This window comes from Bubalus bubalis, chromosome 15, assembly GCF_019923935.1.
Source record: "Bubalus bubalis isolate 160015118507 breed Murrah chromosome 15, NDDB_SH_1, whole genome shotgun sequence".
Classification (NCBI taxonomy): Eukaryota; Metazoa; Chordata; class Mammalia; order Artiodactyla; family Bovidae; genus Bubalus; species Bubalus bubalis.
The window spans coordinates 66,150,654-66,178,494 of NC_059171.1; the positions used below are offsets into that span (position 1 = coordinate 66,150,654).

At 38.0% G+C, this 27,841-nt stretch overlaps 1 protein-coding gene across 5 annotated transcripts in view; it reads left to right on the forward strand.

Annotated features, from left to right (window-relative positions):
* The window catches only part of FAM91A1 (family with sequence similarity 91 member A1), a 40,499-nt gene extending 20,141 nt beyond the window's left edge, over nucleotides 1-20,358 (forward strand). For all 5 annotated transcript variants that reach the window (XM_025265463.3, XM_025265464.3, XM_025265465.3 and 2 more), the window contains 9 exons: nucleotides 3,294-3,442; nucleotides 5,210-5,344; nucleotides 5,478-5,591; nucleotides 9,217-9,289; nucleotides 11,252-11,401; nucleotides 13,459-13,563; nucleotides 14,089-14,212; nucleotides 15,299-15,368; nucleotides 17,452-20,358. In XM_025265463.3, coding sequence (XP_025121248.3) covers nucleotides 3,294-3,442; nucleotides 5,210-5,344; nucleotides 5,478-5,591; nucleotides 9,217-9,289; nucleotides 11,252-11,401; nucleotides 13,459-13,563; nucleotides 14,089-14,212; nucleotides 15,299-15,368; nucleotides 17,452-17,637 — 1,106 coding nt within the window. In that variant the 3' untranslated portion in view covers nucleotides 17,638-20,358. The remainder of the gene's footprint in view (nucleotides 1-3,293; nucleotides 3,443-5,209; nucleotides 5,345-5,477; nucleotides 5,592-9,216; nucleotides 9,290-11,251; nucleotides 11,402-13,458; nucleotides 13,564-14,088; nucleotides 14,213-15,298; nucleotides 15,369-17,451) is intronic.
* Nucleotides 20,359-27,841: the final 7,483 nt, after the last annotated feature.

Here is a 27,841-nt window from a genome sequence, read left to right on the forward strand (position 1 = left end):
GCATTTGTTTTGAGAGGTGGACGAATGACAAAATTTATTTAGGAAGCATGAAGCATCAAGAATGAAGAATTCATTTTATAAAGATAAGAAACAGGGCCTTTGTATTCAAATGCTGCTGTGATATTTACTGAAGTATTTTACTGAAGTATTGGTGCCTTGGTGTGCCTTGTCAGTTTTGTGATAGAAAGGGGTTCCCAGACTTGAGTTGAGTTGATGTAGTAGCCCCTGAATTGAGGCGTGGCCCCAGGAATGTGCTTTTAAAAAGATGCAGCAGCGTGGGCACGAGTGTAAGAACATTGCACTGAGAATGTAATGCTTCCTGTCCTTGGACGTTCACGGGAGTTGCCTTCTGGGGCCTTCGGCACCACTGTCACATTTAATTTCACTCATTCTCTCGTTTACCTAAAAGTTCTCTTTTCTGGCCAAGAACCATCGTTTTCTTAGTCATACCATTTTCATTCTACTTCTTTCACCAGCACCTGGCTTTCTTTTCAGCTCAATTAAAAACATTTAGGATGGAATCATTTGTCACTTCACAAGACTTGTTGCGGAGGGGAGAACAAAAACCCTGGGTAGATCAGCTGAGTGAGGCTAGACACTCAGCACCTGGTGACCCACGCCTCAGCTTAGAGTTTGGTTCAGAGGCACGCTTTAGCAGGATTATAGATGATTCCATGCTGGAGGTTATTCATAAACGGTTGAAACTGAGTGTTAAGTCACCAGATACCAAGACACTAAAGCTCATTTTGATAAATAAACATTTGTTGATAGTAATCATTTTTTGGTTACCAAATATTAAATCATGTGACCTAACAGTGAATGCCACAGTCTTGAATATATCTCTGGATACACGGACCCTGGACTTTCTTGGACTTTTATGTGATTTTCAGAGATAATGGGTTAGAATATTTGAAGTGTCCTACTGCCCATCATAGAATCCAAGAATGTTACAGAGTGCTAGTGACCAGCCAGGGGTAACTCATTTTATAGATAAAGAAATTCAAGCTTTTCTTGGTTAAATCTCTTGTGCATTTAGTCATTAAAGCTCATGATTAGTAAACGGAAGAGCTGGGGCTTGAATCCATGTCTCTTGACTATTTTCCCTTTGCTCTATCCTTTACATTATCTTCTCTTGAACACTGAGGTTTTTATTGATTTATTCATGAACAGTCTATTGCTTAATGGGTTGTGCTAAACTTTTTCACATGAATAATGAATAGTCTATGTATCATCAATGAAATGGTAAACCTAAACTTATTCTGTGTGAAAGTAAAGTATAATTTTAACCTTTAAAGCAGATTTAGTAGTTGACTGTTACTGGAGCTTTAATTGCTTAGAATAACTGATGTGGCTCCAAAGTTAAAATGTAAGTAACTCCTCCCTCCCTTTGAGACCACATCCACGATTGTTTATGAAGTTTAATTCTTCTAACCAGCCTTTCTTAACTGGGGCTCCTCATTAGAACCACAGAAGATGATTTAAGTGACTATTTTCAGTTTTTCTAATAATGGTGTATAACTAGTACCATTTCAGATTCATAGAAAAAAAGGCCATTCATTCTAGATGAAGAATTAACTTTTTATTAGGGCATTAAGGCTTAATACCCTCCATGTAAACAAAGTAGCTTTTTGTAGGTGCCAGATGGGATAACTTAGTCTTGCTCCTTTTTAAACAAGAAACTCTGTAGAATTGGTGTTTAAGCATCTGTTTTTGAGTAAAAAGAATTTTCTTTTTATGTCATTAGCAATTTGTAGTTTGAGTATATCATGTAGTACTTGATATTCATTGTAAAGCAAAAAGCCTTGTGATGCTCTCATAGAAGCAAACCTCTGATACTGTGACAGGACTAATTTCTTAGCGCTCTTCTGGTTTTAGACAGCTTGAGGCACTGCTTGAAAAATGAAAACAATGTGTGGTCTAACTTAGTTTAAGATCATAGGCACTCCCTTTATTTGTTAGGGGCCAGACACAAACACCCTCCAGAATCCCTTTGCCCCATATGCCGTTAGCTGGACTGCTTGTCCCCGCGATCGTGCAGAACAAAACGCTTGTCAAACTATGATTAAGCATCTGTCCTTGTGATATTAGCGAATTTTGACCACGCACTTAGTGTGTTTTCTGACTCCTACATTGTATAGTCCACTATTATTCCCCCCACAACTAATAAGCAGTCTGTAGAGGGAGACACTTTAAGACGGTGCGAATATCCTGCTCTGTCAGTGTTTCCTCCTAGATTTAGCATTCTCTGTTGATCCTTGTCTGAACCATTCTTGACTGTGATGGCTGCGAATTGATCTTTTTTTCCCCCAACTCCACCATTTCTTCCTCATTTAACATTTGGGACCAAGTTTCTCTTATATTCTCAGTATGGATTTATCAGTTTTTGTTTTTTCAATGATTTATAACCAGTCATTATTGTCTCGTTATTTTTTTTGCTACATTGTCTCAGATTTTGCCAGTGGACTTCTCTTGTCCTGGTGCGCCTGTATCTTTTTTTTTTTTTTTTTTTTAATTTGGTGGGGAGTAATTCCTTATTTTCTGACAAAGCTATCTTGCTTTGTGTTTCTGCTCCAGCCTCGGAATCAGCCTCTTCCCCTAGGAGCCTGGTTTCTTTTAGTGGTGAATGGTATTAAAGACCAAGATCTTGGGTGCCAATTGTACTCAGGGCTTCTAAGCTCTTTTAGCAAGCCATATCCTTTTTTAGATTCATTTTTGCTTAGAGGACTAACTTGATCTTCTGAAGTTTTAATGAACTCTTTTTAGAAGCAATAGAATTGGAATTTTCCAGAAGGATTAAAAGTGGGAACACTTAACATTTGCATGCTTAGCTCATGCGTTATGGACCCCAGTTTAGGGCATTCTTGCCCTAAATAGGAATTCTTGCCCCTCTGGTCCGTTCAGAATTTGGCTGTGAAGTTTTTATAGAGATTGAAAATTGGGGGAGGGAAGGAAACAGCTTTCCCATGGCACTTAGGTTTTCATAAGATGGCACTGCCATGATGGAGAGGAAGTAAGGTAAAGCAAATGTATTTAAAGTGAAAAGCTAGCTCGAAGAAACACCAGTAGACAGTTATCTTTCTGGATCAAAATAAAGACTTTTAGCTTTAAATCTTAGAAAGTCTTAGTTGACTTCCTAGGAAATAAAGTGCTTTTAAAAAACTATTCTACCTTATTTTAAAAAATTTTAATTTTTATTTAAAAAATTGAAGGCAATTCTCAATATTTTCATCTTCGACATTTTTGTTTCATGTTGTCAGTCTTTCATTCTGTGTATGTGGTTGATCACAATTCAGGTTTTCCTCTGGATCTCTTGCGCTGTGAAAGCCTTCTTGGGTTAGACCCTGCAACCTGCAGCAGAGTTCTAAACAAAAATTACACATTGCTTGTTTCCATGGCTCCTCTCACCAACGAAATCCGGCCCGTGAGCAGCTGCACCCCTCAGGTAAAGAAAGACCCGCTGGGAAGCCTGCTCTGCCATTATTTTCTTCTTCCTCATAGCAACTTGAAGGGGAGGTTTAACAGTCTTTTGTATTGATTCTCAAATTGTAGGCAGCAGATACTAAAATCATCAACTCAGAAAGCAGTTTTGTATGTATTGCTGTTGTAAGATGTTCAATTTGTAAGGTATAATTGGTATTTTACACACACATATATATATATATATATATATATATATATATATATAGTCTAGTGCCCCTAGAGAAGGAAATGGCAGCCCACTCCAGTATTCTTGCCTGGAGAATCCCATGGACAGAGGAGCCTGGTGAGCTACAGTCCATGGGGTTGTGGAGAGTTGCACATGACTGAAGTGACTAAACCACCAACTACCATTGTCTAGTGATTAATGACACATTTGATTACAGTTTTCTTCTTGAAAGCAGGATTTCAAACGTTTTTGGATCCTCTAAGAAAGAAACCTGGATTGCCTTGAAGGATAAGATAACTTTAATGAGGAAGAAACTAAAGTGTTTAGGAAGTGGGGCTGTGATGCTGAATAAGCTGACAAGAGAAGATTATACTTGAAAGATAGAACTCTGGTTACCTTTAAAATTGTGAAGATGACTTCTGGTCTTTTACTTTTTGAAAATAAATCAGTTTCATGTATTTGTATACTTAACAAGGCGTGTACCATGTGACGTGTACCATTTTCAAAGCGGGAGGATTGTGCTACATCCTGCCTGGTTTCCTCGCTGTGCTGGGTTTCATGGTGTAGGAAAAAGGAAGGGATTCTGGTACATGGATGATTCTGTTGCCTGTGCAGATCTAGCTGCTTCATGAGCACACTCCCCTCTTAGCCCAGTTGTGTCCTCTGTTCAGTGGGAGTGGGTATAGATTTGCATTTACTGATCTTTGTTTTATAATTCTTTGTGTCCCCTCCCCTCTGCCACACATACATAATTCCTTCTACTCTTTAACACAGCCTCTGGGCATAGTAGGAATCCATGAATTGAATGAGTGGTAAGATGGATGCAAGGATAGACAGTCTCTCTTTTGAGAAAAATTGTTAGTGGAAATAATTAACACTTTGATAGTGCTTATCATGTGCTGCCAGGTACTGTTTTAAACTTGTAGCAACGTCCTGAAGAGGTAAGTATTCTGTTGCCGTGTTGCTGCTGCTAAGTCGCTTCAGTCATGTCCGACTCTGTGCGACCCCATAGACGGCAGCCCACCAGGCTCCCCAATCCCTGGGATTCTCCAGGCAAGAATACTGGAGTGGGTTGCCATTTCCTTCTCCAACGCATGAAAGTGAAAAGTCAAAGTGAAATCGCTCAGTTGTGTCCGACTCTTAGCGACCCCATGGACTGCAGCCTACCAGGCTCCTCCATCCATGGGATTTTCCAGGCAAGAGTACTGGAGTGGGGTGCCATTGCCTTCTCCATCTGTTGCTGTGTTACAAATGAGCAAAAGGAGGCACAAGAGACCTTAAGTAACCTGCGGCAATATGGCCCAGGGGATGAAGCCGAGGTTCAGACATAACCCGACTGCTCCAGAGTCCATTCTCTTAACTGCAGTGACAAGAACTGCTTTCTTAACTCCAGTATATATATGAAAGTGTTTGAATGGATCATTTAACATTTATCTTCGTAAGGCTAAGAAGAGTTAACATTTCCATGAGGCATTAGCTGTAAGAGTATACTTAGTCCCTTGTGAAATTTGGCTTCGTTAGATAAGTATTTACAGCTTTATTTTACCTGTTCTATGATTTTAGCACATTGGACCAGCTATCCCAGAAGTCAGTTCTGTCTGGTTTAAACTGTACATTTACCACATCACCAGGCAAGGACCACCATCTCTTTTGCTGTCCAAAGGGACAAGACTTCGAAAACTGCCAGATATATTCCAGGTATGTTTTTGTGGGTTTTTTAAAAATCATTTTTGAGGAAGATAGAAACTGGTAAGCACTATTCTAGATAACTTTCTTAATTTTTTAAAATTCCTAAATGCTCTGGTATGTTTTATTTATTTCTTGTCCTTAGGGTTATGATCGATTATTAATCACGTCTTGGGGTCATGATCCTGGGGTGGTTCCTACGTCAAATGTGCTCACGATGTTGAACGATGCCCTGACACATTCAGCGGTTTTGATTCAGGTACAATTACCTTATTTCAAACAATCAGTTTTGGATTTTAATTTCAAAGATTGCAATTTGTTTGACTCTCTGCTGAGTCACAGTCAGACATCAGTAATTAGACATTTGTCAAACTGACACATAAAGAACCAGAGATCAGGATTTTAGTCCTGGCCTTTGTCTCGCAGATTGAGAGTGGTGGAAACGGTGTGGGCTTTGAAGGCAGACTCAGCTTTGAGTTCCAGCCTCAGCTTTTGCTACCTGTGTGGCCCTGTTTTTTTTTTTTTTTTTTAATAGTAGCTTTAAAATTGAGGTGTGCTTCATACACCACATTGCCCAATTGAATTGTGTGATTCAGTGGTTTTAGTGTATTGACAGAGGTCTACAGCCAGCACCACACTCAGTGCTACAACATTTTCCTTTTCCTGTGGTTCTCGCGCCAACCCCCCAGCCCCGACACTTGCTGTCTCTGTAGAATGCCTGTTTGGGGCATTTCAGATAACAGGGAACCATATACAGGCTGCTTTCCTGTTGTTGAAGTGGCCATGTTGTCACTTCTTTGGGGTGTATCCTTAGAAGTGGAGATGTGGAGTCACGTGGTAGCTTTATGTGTTAACTGTTTAAGGAACTGCTGGGCTGTTTTCCAAAGTGACTTTACATTCCTTCTAGCCCTTTGTATTACCTTATTTCTTAATTATAACCACCCTAGCTGGTATGAAGTGGTATGTAACATTTTAGAGATACTCTTCTTAAACTTAGTTTCCCCCATCTGCAGAATGGGGATGGTAATATCTACTGTGTAACAACAAAAATAATAGTAAGAGCTAATGCCGAAGGAAGCATTTTTAGCTTTAGAATTGTTGAGAGAATGAAACAAGAAGGTGTGTGTGTGAAGAGTACAGCACTCTTTCTGGTACATAATAGGTTCTCTGTAAAGATCGCATTAATTCATTGAACTGGCAGTTGTACTTGCCATATTCTGTACTAATTAATGTGGGTTTACAAATGAGACATGGTCCCTGTCTTCAGGGAACTTAATTCTGATAGGAAAGGTTATGTAAGCAGTTTTTAGCTGAGGGTTAGAGAGAGTTATAGGGGAAGTGTTAAAGAGAAGTACCTTCTAGCTTTGGGGCAAGGACAGAGGCTTAGGGAGAGTTCCTCGGAGAAAAGGAGACCTGGCTAGGTATAAAAGACTGATTCAGAGGAGAGTGAGACCAGGCAGAGAGGTACAGTTATTATGAATAAACCCTTGGGTAGGAGTTTTTTCTTCTTTCTTCATAACTAGTTCCCTAGTGCTTGGAATAGTGCCTGGCTCGCAGAAGTTGCTCAGTGAGTGAGTGTTGAATAAACGAACAGGAATACGAAGTGGGAGCATGTGCTCGGACATGTGAGCTGTTACATCATCTTGAGGGGTGGGCTGCAGTGTGATAGATGGTGATCAGAGATTCGTCTGGAGCAGTAGGCAGGCCCTGCCCTGGAGGGCAGTGGACCTTACTTGTCCTACCGTAGTGCTTAGACTTTCCCTATAGATCCATGGTAGCCAGTGAAGGGTGCTGAGCAAGGGATTAACATGGTCAGTTGTGATTTAGAAGATTAGCCTGAAGACTGTTGAGAATGACTGGGTGGGAGAAGATAGGATTAGCATGCAGTCTTGGAGGCCAGATAAGAGATGAGGACAGCCTAGGTTAGGGAAGCGGTAATAAGAATGAAAAGGAAGAATTATTACAAATACAAAATAAATAGAACTGATCAGAAATCAGAGAAGGAGGTGGGAAGAGGAAAAGGGATTCCTCAGGAACCTGGCTTGTGAAGATGGAAGAACAGTGGCATCACACTTGAGAACACAGGAGGAAGAGCTGGTTTATGGGAGCAGATGAGCGTGGCATGTTTTGGGCCTGTGGGACATTTGGGTGGTAGAAATATCTAGGAGGTAATTGAAAATATTCTGAATTCAAATGAGAGCTCGAACAAGGGAGATTGACTTGAGTGTCAGCATCAGCACATGGGTAGTAGTAGAAACTGTGAGAGGACGCGTTAGCCGGGAGGGCAGACATGAAGCGTAGAGGGGTGGCTGGGATATGGAGTACGATGGGCTGGACGTGAACCGAGGGGTCAGACCGCCTAAGTTCACATCTGGAGTCCACGTATTGGCTACATTGGATAAGTTAACTAACTTCCTTCAACTTCAGTGACTTCACCTGCAAATTAGAGGTAATAAAAGGTCTTAACCTTTATACGATTGTTGAAAAGAATGACTGAGATGGGAGATCAACATAAAATGCTCTAGACCTGTGTTTAGTACATCGGAACATCTCAAAAAATGTTCACTACAGTGTCAGTGGTGGTGGAAGTAGAGTGAGAGGAGCTTTAAGCTGTTTGTTAAGGAGTTTTGCCTTTTCTAAAAAAGAACGTCTCTTTTATTAAATTTTATGGAAAAAAAGATTTACCTTTACTGGAACTTAAAACAGCAGAATTAAGATTTTTGATTAAAGCCATGTTCTTATAAATAAATAAAAAACCATGTTCTTGTTTAGGATTGAAATCATAAATGTATCAATGGAATAGAAGCAAGATATTAGAAACATATTCAAGTTGTTATATGAACCAAGTAAATGAATATGATTTTTTTCCCCCTGAAATTATTTTTTTCTTTCACATCACAGTATCTTGAATTTGATTAATGTGTGGATCTTCTTTAAAGGGAAAGAATGTATAGATCCCCAGTGTTAACTTTTCTATTAAAATGATTCTATATAAGCATAAAATGAAATACCTTATGCTTATCATTCATAACTAATTATTTGAATATGAGGAATGCTGTTTGTAACATGGGACTGAGGTGGGTTAGATTCATAGATTTTTTTCAGTTTAACTTTTGAATTGATAGTAAGTTCATGTTTCAAAAATAAAACACTATTAAAAGATACACAGAGAAAAGTATCACTGCCCTCTTAACACTCTGTCCAGTCCCCACTGCCTGACTCTCCTCCAAATCAGACAACCACATTTGTTTCTGCTGTACCCTTCTAGAATTTCTTTATAGACATGCAAGCAATTACATACAGATATCCCCCATGCTTTTCCCACTTAGCAGTTGGAGATCTTTCTATTTCATTTTGTAGAGAACGTCCTTTTTTTGCAGCTGCCTTGAAAATATGCACATAGATTTATTTCATCAGTCCCCTGCTGACTGGCATTTTGGTTGTCTCTAATTGGACGCAGTTACAGTGCTGCAGTAAGGCGTTTTGAATACGTGTCATTCAGTGCAGGTTTTTGAGATTTGCACTCCTAATCCGCAGCGCGCCAGGGAACTCAGGGATCCTCCATCACTTTTCTTTCTCAGCACTACAGCTAAGCCTCATGAATGCATAGGATCTCATTCAGGCTTCACTCAGTAGACACCTGATTGACCTGTTTTTTCACTAACCCGTACCCTCACTTTAGACACATTGCCTTAATAGGTTAATAAAGATTTAAGATTATGTTTACTTGCTAGAGAAAAGCAGAGAATTATTGAGAGCATTTTGATGGAGTATTAAGGTGGAATACACCATCATGAGGCACAGTTTTAATTATCATTTGAGTATCTACTGTTGGAAATACAGGTTTCACATATACCTTTCAACTTGTGTTTTTTCATGTTTAGGGACATGGTTTGCATGGGATAGGAGAGACTGTCCACATACCTTTCCCATTTGATGAGACAGAACTACAAGGAGGTACCTGACTTTCAAATTGTATCCATTTGACTTCTTTATAATTAGTCTTGTCAATCAGTGGAAGCATAGCAAGAAGTGAATTCTTAAACTTTTTAAGTTCTAGGGTCTTAAAATCATTCTGCTTTTAAAGAGTATTAGGAAAGGTAGTTTTCTGTCACATGCCTTTTCCCACAAAGAACTAATAGGGTAAGACTCATTTAGGACCTAGGACTAGAAGGAATACTAGTTTGTCTTGGAGATGAAGAAGCTAAGTAGGCAGCTACTTAGATGGAAGACTAGGTTTTCTGTATGTTTATCCTTTTTAGTTTCCTTTTATTGTTTATTTGTTCATAGGTTGGCAGAGAATACAAGTCACAGGGAGGATTTTATGCTTAGAAAGTTGATTTTTTTTCTCCCAATGTTATTACAGTCCTTTTATTTATTTATTGTTTATGGGGCTTCTATGGACATTAATGAACATTTGTAAATTAACTTATGGTTTACAGAGAACATGTGTATTATTTCCTGTTTCAGCATTTGTTTTTAGTAAAAACAAATTGAAAATTTTTTTATTAATGGTCAGTGTGTTTTGATTTAAGTTTGTTCTATAGTATTACAAGTTCCCAATCTAGAGTCCTTAGAGAAAATGAGAAAATATTTTAAACAAAACCTAATTTAAAATGAATAAATAATTTAAAATTGTTTTTAAATTTTATTTTTCCTGCTAGAGAGGACTTGAGTAAATTGTAGAGTCTGAGCTAAATTAAGCTGATTCTAGGTTCAAGGGTGAAAAGGCCTGTTTAAGGTTACTCCTTTCTAGAATTGAGACCTGTAATACATTTGATGAAAGATGCTCAGGGAATTTCTATAAAAGCAAATTCATTCTTCCTTTTGTTTAATGTAAAACATCTCTCCTCTGTTAATTATTAAGAAAGTATATTCAGCACCAGTGTTTCCTGCTCCATTCAAGATTGTCATTCTAGAATCTATTTTTCTTGTTCTTAGAGTCATATTGCTTGGAATTTTAGAGAGCAATGAATCATTCAAGTAATTTAACTTTTGTTAAATCATATAAGAACTTTTCCAAAATGTTAGTCACCATTGTCTGTCCTCCCCTAAAGCAGGGAAAAAAGAAGAAGATTTACATAAGTATTTTTTTCCTTTTCACATGAGTAGGCTTTAAATGCTTCACATTTGAAATTAAGTACTCTCTTTTGGCTGTTGTGAAATAAGTGTGTACAAAATTTGGAGAGGGGAGTTTTCTCCTCCAAAATAGAGCCCCTATTCAGAAATAAGTATTTCTCTGCAACTAAACTTTGCTAGTTAATCCTCTGATACTTTATAAATTCTGTGGACAAATTAATTGTTCACAAGATACAGGATAGTGACAATGGGATCTTAAAAATCATAAAATCTCGAGAACTGATCACTCTTTTGCCTTGGGAGATTATTGTGAAAATTCTAAAACAGAGAAATATTTGTATTTGGATATAGAGCATCTTTCTCTTTTGTAAGTTCATGTATTTATGAGAACTTGAGCTGATACTTAATTTATTAGGGATATAATTTCAAGTACATTGTTAGCTTTTAGTTTCAATAAGAATACTTTTACTTTTCTTAAAAAATAAAAAATGTGTATTCAATAACAGAATTTCCTGGTAGAAGCCCACTAAGTAAGTACTTAAGGCAGATTGGAAGTACAAAGAGAAGCCTAGAGAATTTGCCATTGACAGGCCATGTTTGTTTACTTAGAGAGTAAATTGTTTTGTTACAACAGTTGCCTTCTGAGGTCTATAAAGTATGTTGTATATGTACAGCATCCTTTTACATTTACAGATATTTATTCATTGGAATCAATTTTGATAAAATATAAAAGTAGTTCTAAGAATTGTTTTATGTTAACAAAAGGAAAGTATATTTAAGTTTTTGGTGTTTTGTTGTAAAACTGTTGACTTATAATTGATGTCAACTCTTTGTTCTTAGAGTTTACTCGTGTCAATATGGGTGTTCATAAAGCATTGCAAACATTGAGGAACAAAGTGGACTTGCAGCATTTTTGTGGATATGTCACCATGTTGAATGCTTCTAGCCAACTTGCAAACAGAAAACTCAGTGATGCTTCTGATGAGAGAGGTTAGCCAATAGTTGTGTCCTTTGAGTTAAGATAACTGGCAGTGAGTGTATCACAAACTTAATATTTAAAAAGCATGGGGACTTTGTGGGGATGTTGACTTATTTAATACTTAATGTTTTTCCACTGAAAATACTCTGTGACGTCATTGGGACAATTATCAGTTATTCAAATGGAGAAAATACTAAGTGCAAAAGTAAAGAAGTGATGACCTGGGGGTGGAATACAGAATGGTTATTGTGTTTTAGCCCTTTACTGTCATATTTCTGTTTATAGGCTTTAAATTAAGTTCCTTTATGGGGTGATGGTTTCAAAACTTTAGTCTGTTTGTAAAATTATTTTCAAACTAGGATGAATAGTTTTCCCCTTCAGCTTTCCTCCTCCTATTGGAGGCACCATTGTCTCAGTTATGCAGGCCTTAAAAATCATGTCTTTGTCTCATCCTTCTCCTTTCCCACTCAGCCTAGTTAGTTTTGTGAGTTAGTCTTTAGAAATGTCTTATATTCATTTCTTTACCTCTCTCTTTAATTCTCTGTAACTACCATTCTAGTCCAAGTCTTGATATTTTACACGTGTTTTATTGCAACTATTTCCTGCTTAGTCTTCCTGGCCTCATTCTTCTTTCTGTCTCCAACCCATCTTGCATATTGACAATAGCTAATTTTCCTTAGATACCTTTCTTTTTAAAGATTCATTTTCAAATCACCTTCTCATTACTAATTGTTTTCTGCTCTGGCATAATTTTGTCTTGTATGTGGCTTTGGTTGCCATGGTGTCACCTGTGGTCCACAACTCTAGGGAATTTTTTAATTCAGATCTCTATATCATCGATTATATTCACTGAACCTCTTCCTTTGAAATGCTGAGAGAATATGATTAATTGCTAGCCATCTAGTGAATTGAATTAGGTATTCACTCCTGGTCCATATACCTTTGGCCAGAGGAGTTGGGTAACTTTCAACAGTTGACTGCCAAGTATCACAGGAGTGTTTTTAGAGAAGAGGGCTGTGGATTAGTCATTTCAAAGAATGTTACTAGAGCTGTCCTGTTTTATTTCATTCATTCTGTGCACATTTACGAAATACCTGCTTAGGTGCTGGAGATATTTCTGTTACTAAGACCTACGGAGAAGGAGATGGCAACCCACTCCAGTATTCTTGCCTGGAAAATTCCATGGACAGAGGAGCCTGGTGGGCTACAGTCCATGGGATCGCAAAGAGTCAGACACGACTGAGCAACTTCACTCTCTCAAGGAGTAAAAAACCCTGGGGGAGAGACAAGCAACTGAATCAGCCTACTGTGTAATGTTAAGAGACTAAGATACAGGGGTCTGCTTAAAGCGCTAAAGCAGGACGGGAAGGCTTATCTCAGCCAACTGAGCTATCAGACCCTCTTAGAGAAGGTAAAGTTTGAACTGAATTTTGAAAAATGAGGTGTTATCTACACACAGATGATTGTTGTTTATTTGGAGGGTAGCAGCTTTAGGCAGAGGGGATCAGGCAAGAGAGTAGCTTATCTTGGCCAGAAGAGTTTGATGGGCTGTAGTAGCAGAGTAGAGAAGTAATAGGTAAGATCTAGAGGATCTCAGAGGATGTATTATGCTGAAAGACATAGGGAGTCAAAATATTTTGAAAGGGAATGATGTAATCAGACTGCATGTTTCCATGGGGACAGAAATGACTTTAGTAATGAAGTGAAGGTCTGAACTTCTGTTCTGCCATGTGAATGCTTGTTTTTTTAGGCCAAAGCTTCACAAGCTCAGTACTATTAATGTTTTGAGCTGGCTAATTCTTTGTTCTGGGGGACCGTCCTATGCATTGTAGGATGTTTAGGATCCTTAGATATCAGTAACATCCCTGTCCCCGTTCATGGCGACCAAACCTTGTCAAAGTTGCCAAGTATTTCTTGTGGGACAAAATTGTCCCCCACTTAACAGCTTCTCCTTTAGGCTAAAGACCATTCACTATATTCCATTGTTATTTCTATTAGGACTGACTTATCAACAATGTATACCAACTTCTAGAGTCCTAATATTTATTGTTTGCCCTTCAATTATAAGGAGAACCTGATTTGGCTTCAGGCTCAGATGTGAATGGGAGCACAGAGTCATTTGAAATGGTCATTGAGGAAGCAACTCTAGATTCAGTTGCAAAGCAAAACTCTGGTAAGGCTTTAAAAATTACTTGCAATCTCTGACTAATTTCTGAGGTTTAATCCTTTTGCAAATGATACTGTTTGGATATCATTTGCTCTTATTATAATGGACCTTTTCATAAGTATTTTCTAGGAAACATTTTTATATATTTAGAATAATTAAAATATTGTAAAATGTGACATGAAAATAAACAATGTTTCATTTTTCCTATGTTAATTCTTTCATCTTGTAGATGTTTTGAATTAGATTTTTTTTTTCTGGTGTTAAAAGCCACTTTGAGTGTCTGATGAAAGCTGTGTGCCTTCTTCCCAGAAGCATTTACATACTCAAAAAACATTATTTCCTGTTTCAGAGATTCACTGACACCCCTCCGAGTCCTCTCCCCTGCTAAACCCACGTGGGTGTCAGTGGAAACAGGAGGAATCTATGAAAATCTCTGGATCTCTGACCAGTGATCAGACTGACCAGTTAAACCCTGCTCAGTCATAATACATGAAGTATACACGATTAATAACTTTGTGTACCCTTTTGTAGTTGCCACAACAGAAGCAGATTGGGTTCCTCTGGAGTTGTGCTTTGGGATTCCACTGTTTAGTTCTGAATTAAACCAGAAAGTCTGCAGAAAAATCGCTACCCATGGCCTTTGCAGAAAAGAGAGGTGAGGGTTTCTGTTCGCTGTCATCTTTTCATGTATGAGACTTTTTAAGCTCTCATTATTAGTTGCTGTACCTTACTTTCTCTTATTTCACACATGCTTGTTCATTGATTGAATAAAGATGGCTTTTTTTAAGGTTTTGCTGTGTATTTTAAAATTAAAGTTCAGTCCCTCAGAAATTAGGCACATGCAGATATTTTGGACACAACGTTTTGGTTAATGATACTAAATTACTCAGATTTGGCGAGAGTATAGATTAAATGGGCGTACTTATATAACTGTGTGCACCTAGCTTTTTTTAATATGTAAATATGGCTGACTTTCTAAAGTTTCTTCAGTTTCCACATTTTCTAAATGAACGTACATTACTCATCAGTCATGACAAGTAGGTTTTATCTTGTACGCTCACTCTCATCGGTTGAGAGCAGCTGCTGAGAGGCAGCATGGTAAGGGTCCTGAGTCTGGTTAGCAGAGAAGAGTATCACTAAATCTGATGATCATGGTGGGTGGCTTAGAAAAAGGTGATATCTACAGACCTCCTTGACATTGTTATTTAGGAAAACAAAGTTGGAGAATAAATAATTTAATTGGCCTAATGTAGTTTGTATAAGAAAATTTAAGGTACTTAATTGACAAATAATTTTAATAACTATCTTGAAAATAAAATAATATACATGAATAAAAAGGTAAAAATACTATTTAGCTTTAATGATTGCCACTATAATGGTTACCAGTTTACATATGTTACCAATTTACAATTGAAAATGTGTTCCTACATTTTTATTTTTAAAGTGTTCTTGGATTTAACATTTATATTTGGTAGTAGTTTAAACTTTTCCTTTTAACAGTAATTTTCTAATTTTGGTTGTACATGATGTTTTATTTCAAAATGGTCTTTTTAATGCATCTTTACTCCATATTATTAAAACAAGCAGAAATTTCATTGATGAGAACCATTGCAATTGTTTTTTAGAAATTATGTGATTAATTGAGATGTGTATACATATATTAACATGTTTATTAAAATTAAACTCTCCTAAGATATTAGTTCTTGTTATATTTGTTTTAAACTTTTCCCCTTTTTTTCAGCCTTCAAAACCTCTTACATTCCAGTAGAAAACTGTCTCTACAAGTCCTTAACTTTGTTCACTCATTCCAGGTAACAAAAACTTAAAAAAAACCCAAGGTGTATTTGCATAGACCTTTTATAGTGTCCAAAACACTTCTGTGTTTGTGCTGAGTCTTCACGGAGTAAGACATGAAATAGGTTGTAATTTAATGTATAAATGAAGATACTGAAATTCAGAAAGTTAACTGACTTATACATGATTTCACTGGCCAGGTCTTTAGGAGGCTTGAACTGTTTGTTCTAGTGCTGGTGCTTCATTTCACAGAAGTGTTTTAAGCATCTGCCCTGGGCCGTGTACCATGTTAGGTTCTGGTTCTTGGGTCAGTTGTTGTTTAGTTGCTAAGTCGTGTCCAACTCTTTGTGACCCCAAGGACTGTAGCCCATCAGGCTCCTCTCTCCAGGAGATTTCCCAGGCAAGAATACTGGAGTGGGTTGCCATTTCCTTCTCCCGGGGATCTTCCTGACCCAGGAATTTCACCTGTGACTTCTGCGTTGGCTGGCAGGTTCTTGACCAGTGAGCCACTGGCGAAGTCCCCTCTTGATCCCCAGTGCAGTGATTAATGAGGCGGGACTGACTGTTACGGTAGAAGGATACCGTGGACTTGATTTGTAGATAAATTTTTAGAATGGAATATTTTTTGTTTGAAATATCTATTCTAACATTATGAAATTAGTATTTTGGAATTTGGCTTCTTTCATTCTCTCAGTAAATACTTGAGTCAGCTCTATGCCAGAGTCTTTATAAGGTGCTGGAGAAGCAGTATACTAAGACACTAATGAAGCTTGAGCGTTGTGTGAGAGCTAGTCAAGGAAACCCTGAAATATACAAGTAGTTACAGATTTCATTATGTATGCCTTAAAGGAGCCAAACCCCTTCAGATATGATAGAATCTAAAGGCAGACCAAATTTAAAAAGGTAGAGGTGACGTATAAGCTGAAATCTAAAGAATAGGAAAAAGTATTCCAGACCGAGGTTAGTAGGTATGTAAGTCCTGTGTCAGGAGGGCACTCAGCCTGCAAGGAAACGAGAGGACCAGTGACAGAAGCCTCGTGAAAGTGGCGTGGGGCAAGAGGTGAGGTTAATGCGCAGCGGAGGGCCTTCTAGAGTACGTGAAAAAAATGTGTTATGCTTACTGCAAAGAGAAACTGTTAGTATTAAAGACTTATAACAGGGAATGACATATTTCTAATTGACTTTTTTTAAAAGATTAGTTACTGTTTAGAGAATAGATTAAAAACAGAAGCTTAGAAATAAGACAGGTTTGGAGACTGTTGTAATAACTGTAGTGAGAAATATTGATAGATGAACATCTTTTTCATTAAAAAAAAATGTATCTGCAATAAAGGTTTGTTTATTACTGCTATACCTGTAATATAATAAATTGTGTATATTATAAAACATACACAAAAACAGAAATTTTATTGGATGCAATAAATAGATACAAGATTTTACAAATTTTCACACTCCTGCACCTCACTTTGGTGTGAGGACTGCACTTCAGTGGAGACTGGTGGCCTTGGCTGCGGTGAATGAATCAAGTAAACTCCTTTGGGATACATACTTTAGGTATATTGAGGGAACATGGTGATTAAATAAATGTGAGGAAAGATCGAGGCTATGGTAAGGAAGGGAAGAATGAAGGTAATTTTCAGACTTCTTGACTAGCTTGATGCATGGAGTAGGGGAAGGACCTGGTGGGGGAAAATTTAAGTTTGGTTATGTACACGTTAAGTGTGGAATTTATGGTGAAACATGCAAAGATAGATGTTGGATAGGAGGAGATTGGAGCCTGGAGTTCCAAGAAGTCTGTGCTGAATGTGTGAATCTGAGAGCCCTGGGAGTGGATGATGGATTGTTCTAGTGCTTGATGTTGCATGAGGGTTTTTGTAGATTATCTAAGAAATTTTTCTTATTTCTGCATATGTTAATACCAGTTGTTGATTATTTGGAATTCATGAGGTATATCTTTGCATCTCCTATAGTGCTCTGCATTCCATAAATATTTCTTAGGTAATCAAGGTCTTAATTTCACACTCCACTTTGTTAGCTGAATTAATTGTTTTGGTAAAGTGTTAATTAGGATTTTTTTGTCTTGTTTCTTGCTCTCTCTAGGAAAGTGCTTCAACACTGGATGTTCACCCTGAGGCCAGTTTTCCAAGTTTGCTTTCACACTCATCCTGTGCTGACATGGGAGTTCCCCTTCCTGCAAAGAACTTAGTATTTAAAGACGGTATCTTAACGGAGTGGAGTGGACGGTCACCCTCGTCAGTTCTTATTGCTAATCTCCATTTGCAATAATTTGGTTACATCATGTGTTGCTCACTCACCCTTTCTGCCTTTTTTCTTGCTTAACGTTAGCTTTATGGTGCCAGCCACTAAAAAGCTTCCTGCTGCTGCAGCGCAGTTCATGCTTAACTGATGTTAAAGTTTGGGGAACTTGTTCATGTTTTCGGAAGTTTTCCTCATTCCTGCACCTCTTAATGCAACAAAGAGCTTTTTAGCAGCCTGCACTGTATTTTTTACCTTGAGACAATCTGCATTTCTTTTGTAAAACTGAGGATATACTTTATAGGCTTTATGATGACTGTTAGGTTTATAAGCAGTCACTATGAATATTGCAATGGTAATTTTATATGTTAGTTTATCAAACATAAATCTTGTTTAATTTTATATTTTGTTACCTACTCTTTAAGGGATCATGGGAAGAGGTGGAACTCTTCCTCTGAAAAGGCTTCTTGGTATTTAAAGTAGCAAAACTATAAAACTGTTAACATCCATTATTGAGAGATGATCTGATGGGGCATTATGAATTGCTGTGGATATTTGTAAATTATGTATATCAATTGAACATTGTTGAAGGTATGCAAATCAGCATAGTTAGGTATGGCTTAACGTTGACTTAGAAGGTCTTAACACAGGCTATGACTATACATTGACATCTCATAAGAAGCTTGGGAAACATTCTATTTTTAAACAATGTTTATATGTGGACTTGTGTTGTCGCTCATTTGGGGCTTTATATTTTCATAGAGTCTTTATGGAAAAATAGAATTTATTTTCCACTCTTGTATCTGTGGCTGCTGCATGTTTTCTCCCTGTCTCATTTACCCATGAGTTGTTATGGAATTGGATTTGAGGTTTCAAACCAAGGATTTTGATTTTAGCTTAGAATTACATTTAGAGGCATTAAGGCTATGTCTTCTGATCAAAACATTTTAGTGACAAACCTGCTGTGAGGACACGTTGTAAGGCAATTTGGATCTTAAATTTATGTGACTAGTTTTAGACAAAATGATAAAGAAAAATCGAGTAATTTCAAAATGTTTTTCTTGAGTCCTTGATTCTTTTAGTATCTCAAATGTTAATTAGAATAATTGGAATCACTTTTTAGATTTTTCGAATTACCTTCCTTGGGAAGTTTGTGCAGTGTTATAGTTTAGCTCTTCTCATAGAATAACGGTTTGCTAATTTAAAACTGTAACCAAACTAACTGGTCAAACAGTATATCTAAAATATTTAAAGCATTAGAAAATTTGGGAAGGTTAAACCTCAACATTTTTGCTGATAATTTTTGTTATTTATAGAACTGACATTTGTGTATTTAACATACTTCTGGAAATATATGTCTTTCTTAAAACTGTTACCATAGCCATGCATTCAGCACCATGGCCTACCTGTGCAGCGTTTTGAAGCAGGGTGTCTGTGGCACACTCAGTGCTGTGTTTGGGGTAAACGCAGTAACGTTTAGTGTTCTACTTTGTCTTATATGAGGTGGAAACCAAGTGTATGTTATACATGTTTGTCTATAAAAGGAAAAATACTAATACTAAAATAATTTCTTATAACTGTGAATCACTCATTTATTTTTCCAATAATTGATATTGTACATTCCTAGTGCTATTAGGTATGTATGTAACTTTTGTAGTTTTTCACCTGATTGTTGTAAGTATTTCATTTGATCAGGGCTCTTTAAGCTCATTTGCTTTGTTCAGATTAACTGTAGTTATTTTATTTATTTCTGTATTAACAAGCTAAGCCTATGGTGATGACATGTACACTAATAAAGCATTGAATGTTTGTAGTTGGTAGTGAACCCTGTTGTTGGTGAATTTAAAACTTAAAATATGGGAGTGATTTGCTGCTATATTTCCTTTGAGGGATAATAGAGGAAGAAATGGACCCTAATAATGATCATGAATTTTAGGGAAAGTACAAGAAAAAGCATGTGGTCACCTCTGGTTTCTCATGTGAATGAGGAAAGAGTCTACTTCCAGCTGAAGACCTCTCATACTTTTAAAGACGGGGAACCTGCATTTTTAGAGCTGTTAGCAAAGTGTGAAAGCCACTTTTATGCTTTACTTTGTGGATTTGGTTTTGTTTCATTCATACATTAACTCATGTTGAGATGCATTGCTTAAATCTTAGGTGTTGGTCCTATTCAACAAAAAATGTAAAATATAGAATTTATTATTTGCCAAAGAAAATTTATGAAAGAATTTTTATCCAGTTTTTCTGCAGACATTTAAATTTCATTTAGCTTTGTGCTCCCTCCCCTCTTTTTTGTCCTTAATGTAGCTTAAACCATTGGCAAACTTCAGAAACCAAGAGAAAAAAAGAAATATAAAAAAAAGACACAGAATTTAGTAGGGTACAATTTCACCTTTCACATAGGTCTGAAGAAATGTAACTTTATGTTGTTAAGATCATCTTACTTCCTTGATTCCTTTTTTTCTTTTAAAATTGTAATCAGATGCTTCTGTTTTTGTTTTTTTGTTTTTTTCAGGAATAGTGCTTTCTTTTACTTGTTTCCACTTTTCTCTGCCATTTGTGATTCTCTTTTATGTTCAGTGTTTCAAATACAGTTTGTATTTAAAGATTTTAAAATACCAAAACTGTAACTGAGTACAGTGGATTTTTTTCTGGTATGATGTTAATATTATACAATGAAATGTATAAAGTGTTGTCAATTTGATTATTGACACTATAATATGTTTACAAATAAACTGTGGTGTTGATCAAGTTGCTGTGAAAATGTGTACAATCTTCTGTTAAGTCCCTTTGATAATTTAAAATACAAGCATGCTTTCAGTGCTGAGACTTCTGTACTTTAAAAGAAAAACAAAAGCAACAACAATAAACTAATTTTACAATAATTTCAAGTTAGCAGAAAAATTGCAAAGGTAATCTGGAGATATTCCCTGCACCCTTCCACAGGTTCCCCTAATGTTAACACCTTATATAAACTATGACGCTTTTGTCAAAACTCAGAAATTAACATTGGTACCATACTATTTACTAAAATACAGATTATGTTTGATTTTCACCCATTTTCTCTCTGATGTTCTCTTCTGTTCCAGGACCATGTCCAGGGTACCATGGTGCATTTATTTAGTCGTCACTGCCTCCGTCTCCTCCATTCTGTTGACAGTTTCTCAGCCTTTCCTGCAGAGAAGGCAATGGCACCCTACTCCAGTATTCTTGCCTGGAAAATCCCATGGATGGAGGAGCCTAGTAGGCTACAGTCCATGGGGTCGTGAAGAGTTGGACACAACTGAGCGACTTCCCTTTCACTTTTCACTTTCATGCATTGGAGAAGGAAATGGCAACCCACTCCAGTGTTCTTGCCTGGAGAATCCCAGGGACGGGGGAGCCTGGTGGGCTGATGTCTATGGGGTCACACACAGTCGGACACGACTGAAGTGACTTAGCAGCAGCAGCAGTCTTTCCTGATCTTGAGGCTGTGAAGAGCACTAGTTGGTTCTTTGGTGGGCTGGCCCTCACAGTGGGCTCATCTGGTGTTCTATCAGATTGGAGGCTGTAGTTCACTGGGGAGGGTGGTGCAGATGCCGTGGCCCTTCCACAGTGCCTCATATTGGGGGTTGCATAGTCTACAGACGTTACCAGTGCCGTCGCTTCGCTGGTTACAGTGATGGTGTCTGCAGGTTTTTTCACTTTCCATACTCTTTTTTTTTTTTTTGGAAGTGAGTTACTCAACCTAGCCCACACTCGAAGGAGCAGTATCTATATTCTTTATAAATTTTCTTTTAAAGATTTGTTCCATATATACACAATGGAGTATTACTCAGCCATTAAAAAGAATACATTTGAATCAGTTCTAATGAGGTGGATGAAACTGGAGCCAATTATACAGAGTGAAGTAAGCCAGAAAGAAAAACACCAATACAGTATACTAACGCATATATATGGAATTTAGAAAGATGGTAATGATAACCCTATGTGCGAGACAGCAAAAGAGACACATGTATAGAACAGGCTTTTGGACTCGGTGGGAGAGGGCGAGGGTGGGATGATTTGGGAGAATGGCATTGAAACATGTATAATATCATATGTGAAACGAATCGCCAGTCCAGGTTCAATGCAGGGTACAGGATGCTCGCGGCTGGTGCACTGGGATGACCCAGAAGGATGGCCTGGGGAGGGAGGTGGGAGGGGGGTTCAGGATGGGGAACACGTGTACCTCTGTGGTGGACTCATGTTGATGTATGGCAAAACCAATACAATATTGTAAAATAATTAGCCTCCAATTTAAATTTATACTGAAAGATTTGTTCCTTTCCTTTCTTTATTTGGTCATTTGTTTATATTAGTATGTAATCATGATTACTTTATACTTTTGAGACAAAATTCAGTACACCTGTTATTTTATTGAGCAAATTGTTTAGCTTTGCCTATTGGGAGCTCTTTGAAGCTGGCCTCTAAATCCTTTAACGTACCCTCGTTTTTTTGTTTTTTTTTTAAGACTAATCTTACTTTCTAGCACTGTCGGTGTTACCTGGATGCCAGCCCTAGAATTAGCTATTTCCGCAAGGAGTCTTGGTTCCTTTCTTTGCAGAATGGCATTTAGAAACCAAGATTGGGGTTTAGGTGTGCTTGCTTTCACCTTTTTGGTGAAATGACCTAAGAGATATAAATATGTATATTGACCAGTATGTGGGCACACATGTCTATGTTTAGATCTATCTGTAGGCATATTCAGTTAAACTGATTCTCATTCAGCACTGTAAGTTTCATTCTGAGAAACCTGGCTCCATTTATCTGCTTACTTATTGAACCCTGGAATACTTCTAGAGTGGTTTCAGAATAACTGTGTTGTACCCCTATGAGAAACAGACTGACCCACTAGGGTATAGTGTTCCTTTAAGTACTTTTTTTTTGTCTTTAACCTTAAATGCTGCTGCTGAGTCACTTCAGTCGCGTCCGGCTCTGTGTGATCCCATAGACAGCAGCCCACCAGGCTCCCCCGTCCCTGGGATTCTCCAGGCGAGAACACTGGAGTGGGTTGCCATTTCCTTCTCCAATGCATGAAAGTGAAAAGTGAAAGTGAAGTCGCTCAGTCGTGTCTGACTCTTAGCAACCGCATGGACTGCAGCCCACCAGGCTCCTCCATCCATGGGATTTTCCAGGCAAGAGCACTGGAGTGGGGTGCCTTTGCCTTCTCCATTAACCTTAAATAGTATCCACTCAAAACATTTTCCAAAGTAACTTAGTACAGCTCATTGTTCCCTTCATTGAAGTTATAAGATACATTTGCAAAACAGATTCGTTTGTCACACTCTGCATTCCTTCTGGGATCCCTTAACATCACAAACCCAAAGTGCAGAGTTTTCATTTTCTTCAGAAAGTTTTATATTTTTTTCACATAATAAAATTCACTCTGCCAGGTCTTTGACAAATGCATGGCATGTGTTCACCCATCATCCCTGTACTATCCAGAATGGTTCTGTCACCCTAAAAATTCCCCTTTGTACTCAACCCGTCACCCTACACCTCACAACCACTTACCTGTTCCTATAATTTTGCTTTTCCCAGAATGTCATATAAATGGTGGAATTGTACAGTTTGTAACCTTTTAAGCCTAGCCACTTGTGCATAACAAAATGCGTTTTAAATTCATATGTGTTGTGTGAGTCAATAGCTGTGTTTCTATTGCTGAATACTTCATTGTATGGACATATCAATGTTTGTCATTTAAAATTCATGTGCAAATTTTAATATAAACAATTCATTTTGCTTGGGTAAATACCTAGGAATGGGATTGCTGAGTCATTGGTAAGTGTGTATTTAACTTTATAAGAAACTGCCAAACTCGCCAAAGCGACTATGACATTTTACATTACTGCCAGCAATGAATGAAGGTTCCCATTGCAATGGTATCTTACAGTGGTTGAAATAATTCATTTTCCCAGTGAAAAATTATGTTGGGCATCTTTTCATATGCTTATTTGCCATACATGTGTCTTCTCTGGTGAAGTATCTGTTCAGATCTGTTCCTCATATTTTAAAAATTAGGTGTACTGAGTTTTAAGAGTTCAGTAAATATTTGAGTACAAGTCTTTTATCAGATACATGCTTTGCAGGTGTTTTCTCCCAGTCTGTCTTGTCTATTCATTCTCTTAATAGTGTCTATTAAGGTAAAGAACAAAAGTTTTAAATTTTGACAGTGTCTGATTTGTTAGTGTTGTTGTTTTTTTTTTAATGGATTGTGCTGTTGATGCTGTTATCTAAAAATTCATCACCAAACCCAAGATGCAGCATTTTCATTTTCTTCTCAAAGTTGTATAGTTTTATGTTTAGGTCTTTGACCCATTTGAGCTAATTTTAATGTATGAGGTACATGTTTATCCTTTTCTTTGCTGCATCACCATAACGCCTTTGTCAAAAATCAGTTGATGGGGACTCCTCTGGTAGTTCAGTGGCTAAGACTCCATGCTCCCAAAGCAGAGGCCCTGGGTTTAATGCCTCATCAGGGAACTAGATCCCACATACCACAACTAAGCTCAGCCAAATAAATATTGAAACAAAAAAATTAGTTGATAGACCTATAGAGACAAAAGTAGATCAGTAGTTGCCTGTGGGGGAAATGAGTGACTGCAGATGGGCATGAAGCATCTTCTTGGAGTGCTGGAAATGCTATAAAGTGGATTGTGGCGATTGATGGTGGTTCAACTCAAGTTTTCAAAAAAATGCTCTGTACACTTAAGTAAATTTTATCATGTAAATTATACTTCAGTAAAGTGGTTTTAAGAAATCAATTGACATTTTTTTTGTCTGGGTCTATTTCTGAGCACTCAAGTCTGTTTCATTGATCATTGTGTCTGTCCTTTTAATACCATGCTGAAATTGGATACTGTGAGTCATCCAAATTTTCAGGGTTTTTTTTTTGAATTGATTTTGGCTCTTATAGTTCCTTTGCCTTTCCATATAAATTTTAGAATCAGCTTTTCAACATCTACACACAAGCCTGCAAAGATTTTAATCAAAATTATATTGACTCTATAGATCAAATGGAGGAGAATTGACCTCCTAACAAATCTCTATAACTTCATTGATTTTTGTTGGGTCACTGTTTTGTAGATTTTCTTTCTTACTTTTTTATTTTGGAAATATTTTGAGCTCCAAATTAAATTTCTGTAATAGATGTATTCAGATTATCTATGTCTTCTTGAGTGAGTTTTGGTAGTTTGTATCATTCACAAAATTGGTCTGTTTCCTCTGTATTACTGAATTTAATGGTATTTATTTTTCATAGTGTACTCTTGCTGTCCTTTTATCTTGTGAGATAATATGAAAAAGATGAAGTGAGATCAGTTCCAAAGAGAAAATGGCCAGGAATGATCCACAACAGATGAAAGATGGGAATCCAGAGATACAGGAATCTGGTGCATAGTATTTAACAATAGTGTTAATCAGTAATGAACTCAGAAAACAATTCAATTACACCATCAAAGTACTTAGAGAAAATGACTGTTGACTTAACTATTGTGAATCCAGCAAAACTATCTTTTAAGAACAAGTGTGGAAAAGACATTTTCAAATATAAAAAGACCAAGTTTATCATTAGATCAATCTTAAAAAAATAAAGGAAAATTTTTTCATAAGGAATGTCTTTTATGAGAGGAATGCTAAGCAAAGATGCTGATTAACCTTAAATTTCTTTTCTGAATGAAAATAATAGATTTGGAAGAGTGAAAAAAATAGGACTAAAATCCGTATGAGAGTTATGATTGCACGGAGTGGGGCACTCTTAGCCCACTATTGTTTAGAGGGTAAATAATCCTCTTTCATGTGTACATTCATCACTTACTGTAGATTCACTAAATGGCAGACATGGTGCTCGTTTAGGAAAGGGATGCATCAGTGAATAAGAAATTCTGGTCTTTGTGGAGTTTACATTTTAGTGGAGACAGTAAAAATAAATTGCATAGCAGGTTCAGTTCAGTTCAGTTGCTCAGTCGTTTCCGACTCTTTGCCACCCCATGAATCGCAGCACGCCAGGCCTCCCTGTCCATCACCAACTCCCGGAGTTCACTCAGACTCACGTCCATTGAGTCAGTGATGCCATCCAGCCATCTCATCCTCTGTCGTCCCCTTCTCCTGCCCCCAATCCCTCCCAGCATCCGAGTCTTTTCCAATGAGTCAACTCTTTGCATGAGGTGGCCAAAGTACTGGAATTTCAGCTTTAGCATCATTCCTTCCAAAGAACACTCAGGATGATATCCTTTAGAATGTACTGGTTGGAGCTCCTTGCAGTCCAAGGGACTCTCAAGAGTCTTCTCCAACACCACAGTTCAAAAGCATCAATTCTTCGGCACTCAGCCTTCTTCACAGTCCAACTTTCACATCCATACATGACTACTGGAAAAACCATAGCCTTGACTAGGCATAGCAGGTTAGAAGGTGGTAATTGCTATAGGAAAAAAATAGTAAAAAGGATGGGAAATATTAGGAATTGGAATTACTATTTATCAGTAGCTGGTCAGAGAAGACCTTAATGAGAGGGTGACATTTAAGCAAAGATTTAGAATGTGGGCCAAACATCTAGGGAAGAGTGTTCAGGGAGAAGAAATAGTCTGTGCAAAGGCTAACTGGTAGAGGCATGCCTGGCATGCATGTCAAAAAAAAAAAAAAAAAAAATGATGGGACTGGGGTAAATGGAGCTAGGGTAAATTGTGTTAGCTATATCAGAGACCCCCAACCTCTACATTCTAATACCTGATGATCTGAGGTGGAGCTGATGTAATAATAATAGAAATAAAGTACGCAATAGATGGAATGTGCTGGAATCATCCTGAAACCATCCCTCCCCCCGCCTCCCCTACCAAGCACAACTCACTCCCTGGTCCTTGGAAAAACTGTCCTCCACGAAACCAGTACACGGTGCCAGGAAGGTTGGGGACCATGAGCGAGAATGGCAGCGGTCTGCTTTCATATGTTTTGCTCATGAGGAAAAAAAAATATATGAATGGCTTTCATTTTCCAGGCAGGTATCTGCAGAATGCCAGGCAGGACAATCAAGTTGAAACCCACGTTTAGGCTTTTGAACGCCACTGAAAATTGAGAATGCCCAAAGGGAGCAGCTGCCCAGTTAAACTTTTCTTAACTTCATCTCTCAGTGTTTTTATTGCTGGTATTTCAAAAGTCACTGTCCGGGTCCCTGTGGGCAAAGAGTGGGAGTTGTGTTTAAAGCTCAGGGTACAGGCAGCTGAGGGCTGGAGTGGTTTCAGTAGCTTCTTTCTTTGTGTACAGGCTTCTCTCTTCCAGTGGATGGCAGTGTCTCACTTTTTAATCCTCCTTTCTCTGAGGGACTTCACTTGCTTGAGGACAACAGAGTAAGCGGAATTCATTTACCGCCCCCCTCATCACCCACTGCCTCCAGCCCTGTTAAAGGACTGAGTTCGCTTGGATAACTACTTTGAGAATATCGGGACTTACTCCTCCCGGTTGATTGTCCTATAATTAATTGGTCCTTAAGTGGCTGTGTGACCTAATTCTGACTGATGAAACAGCATGGGAGGTCTGTTGGGGAGGGCACCCCTTCCAAAGGGAAAATATGAAAAAAATACTGAACAATGAGGGGAAATGAAACCCCATCCATGGTCTTTGGATGCTATCATTGCTCTTCTGAGAACTTCTAGGTCTAATACTTAGTGGTTGTGTAATGGTGGCATGGTTACATCCTTAAGTTAGGTCAATTTGGTTGATAAACGTGAGACCTCATAAGAGTGTTAGAAGAGAGCAATAAGAATTTAGTGAAGCTTGGAAGATAATGGGAGATAGTGGGAGATCTGTTACCAAAACAGTGTGGGGAGGGGCAGGGGGCAGGGGGGAGTTCCAGCTGCTCACCCCTAGAAAGCCAATAAACAGGCCAGGTTGGTGGAAAGGACCAGCATGCAGAAAAAGCAGTCATCTCTAACAGTCATCTTCAGATTGGTCATCAGTGGTCTGACCAGCATCATCTTGGTTGTTTCAGTTCAGTTCAGTTCAGTCGCTCAGTCGTGTCCGACTCTTTGCAACCCCATGAATCGCAGCACGCCAGGCCTCCCTGTCCATCACCAACTCCCAGAGTTCACTCAAACTCATGTGCATCAAGTCGGTGATGCCATCCAGCTATCTCATCCTCTGTCATCCCCTTCTCTTCCTGCCCCCAATCCCTCCCAGCATCAGAGTCTTTTCCAATGAGTCAACTCTTCGCATGAGGTGG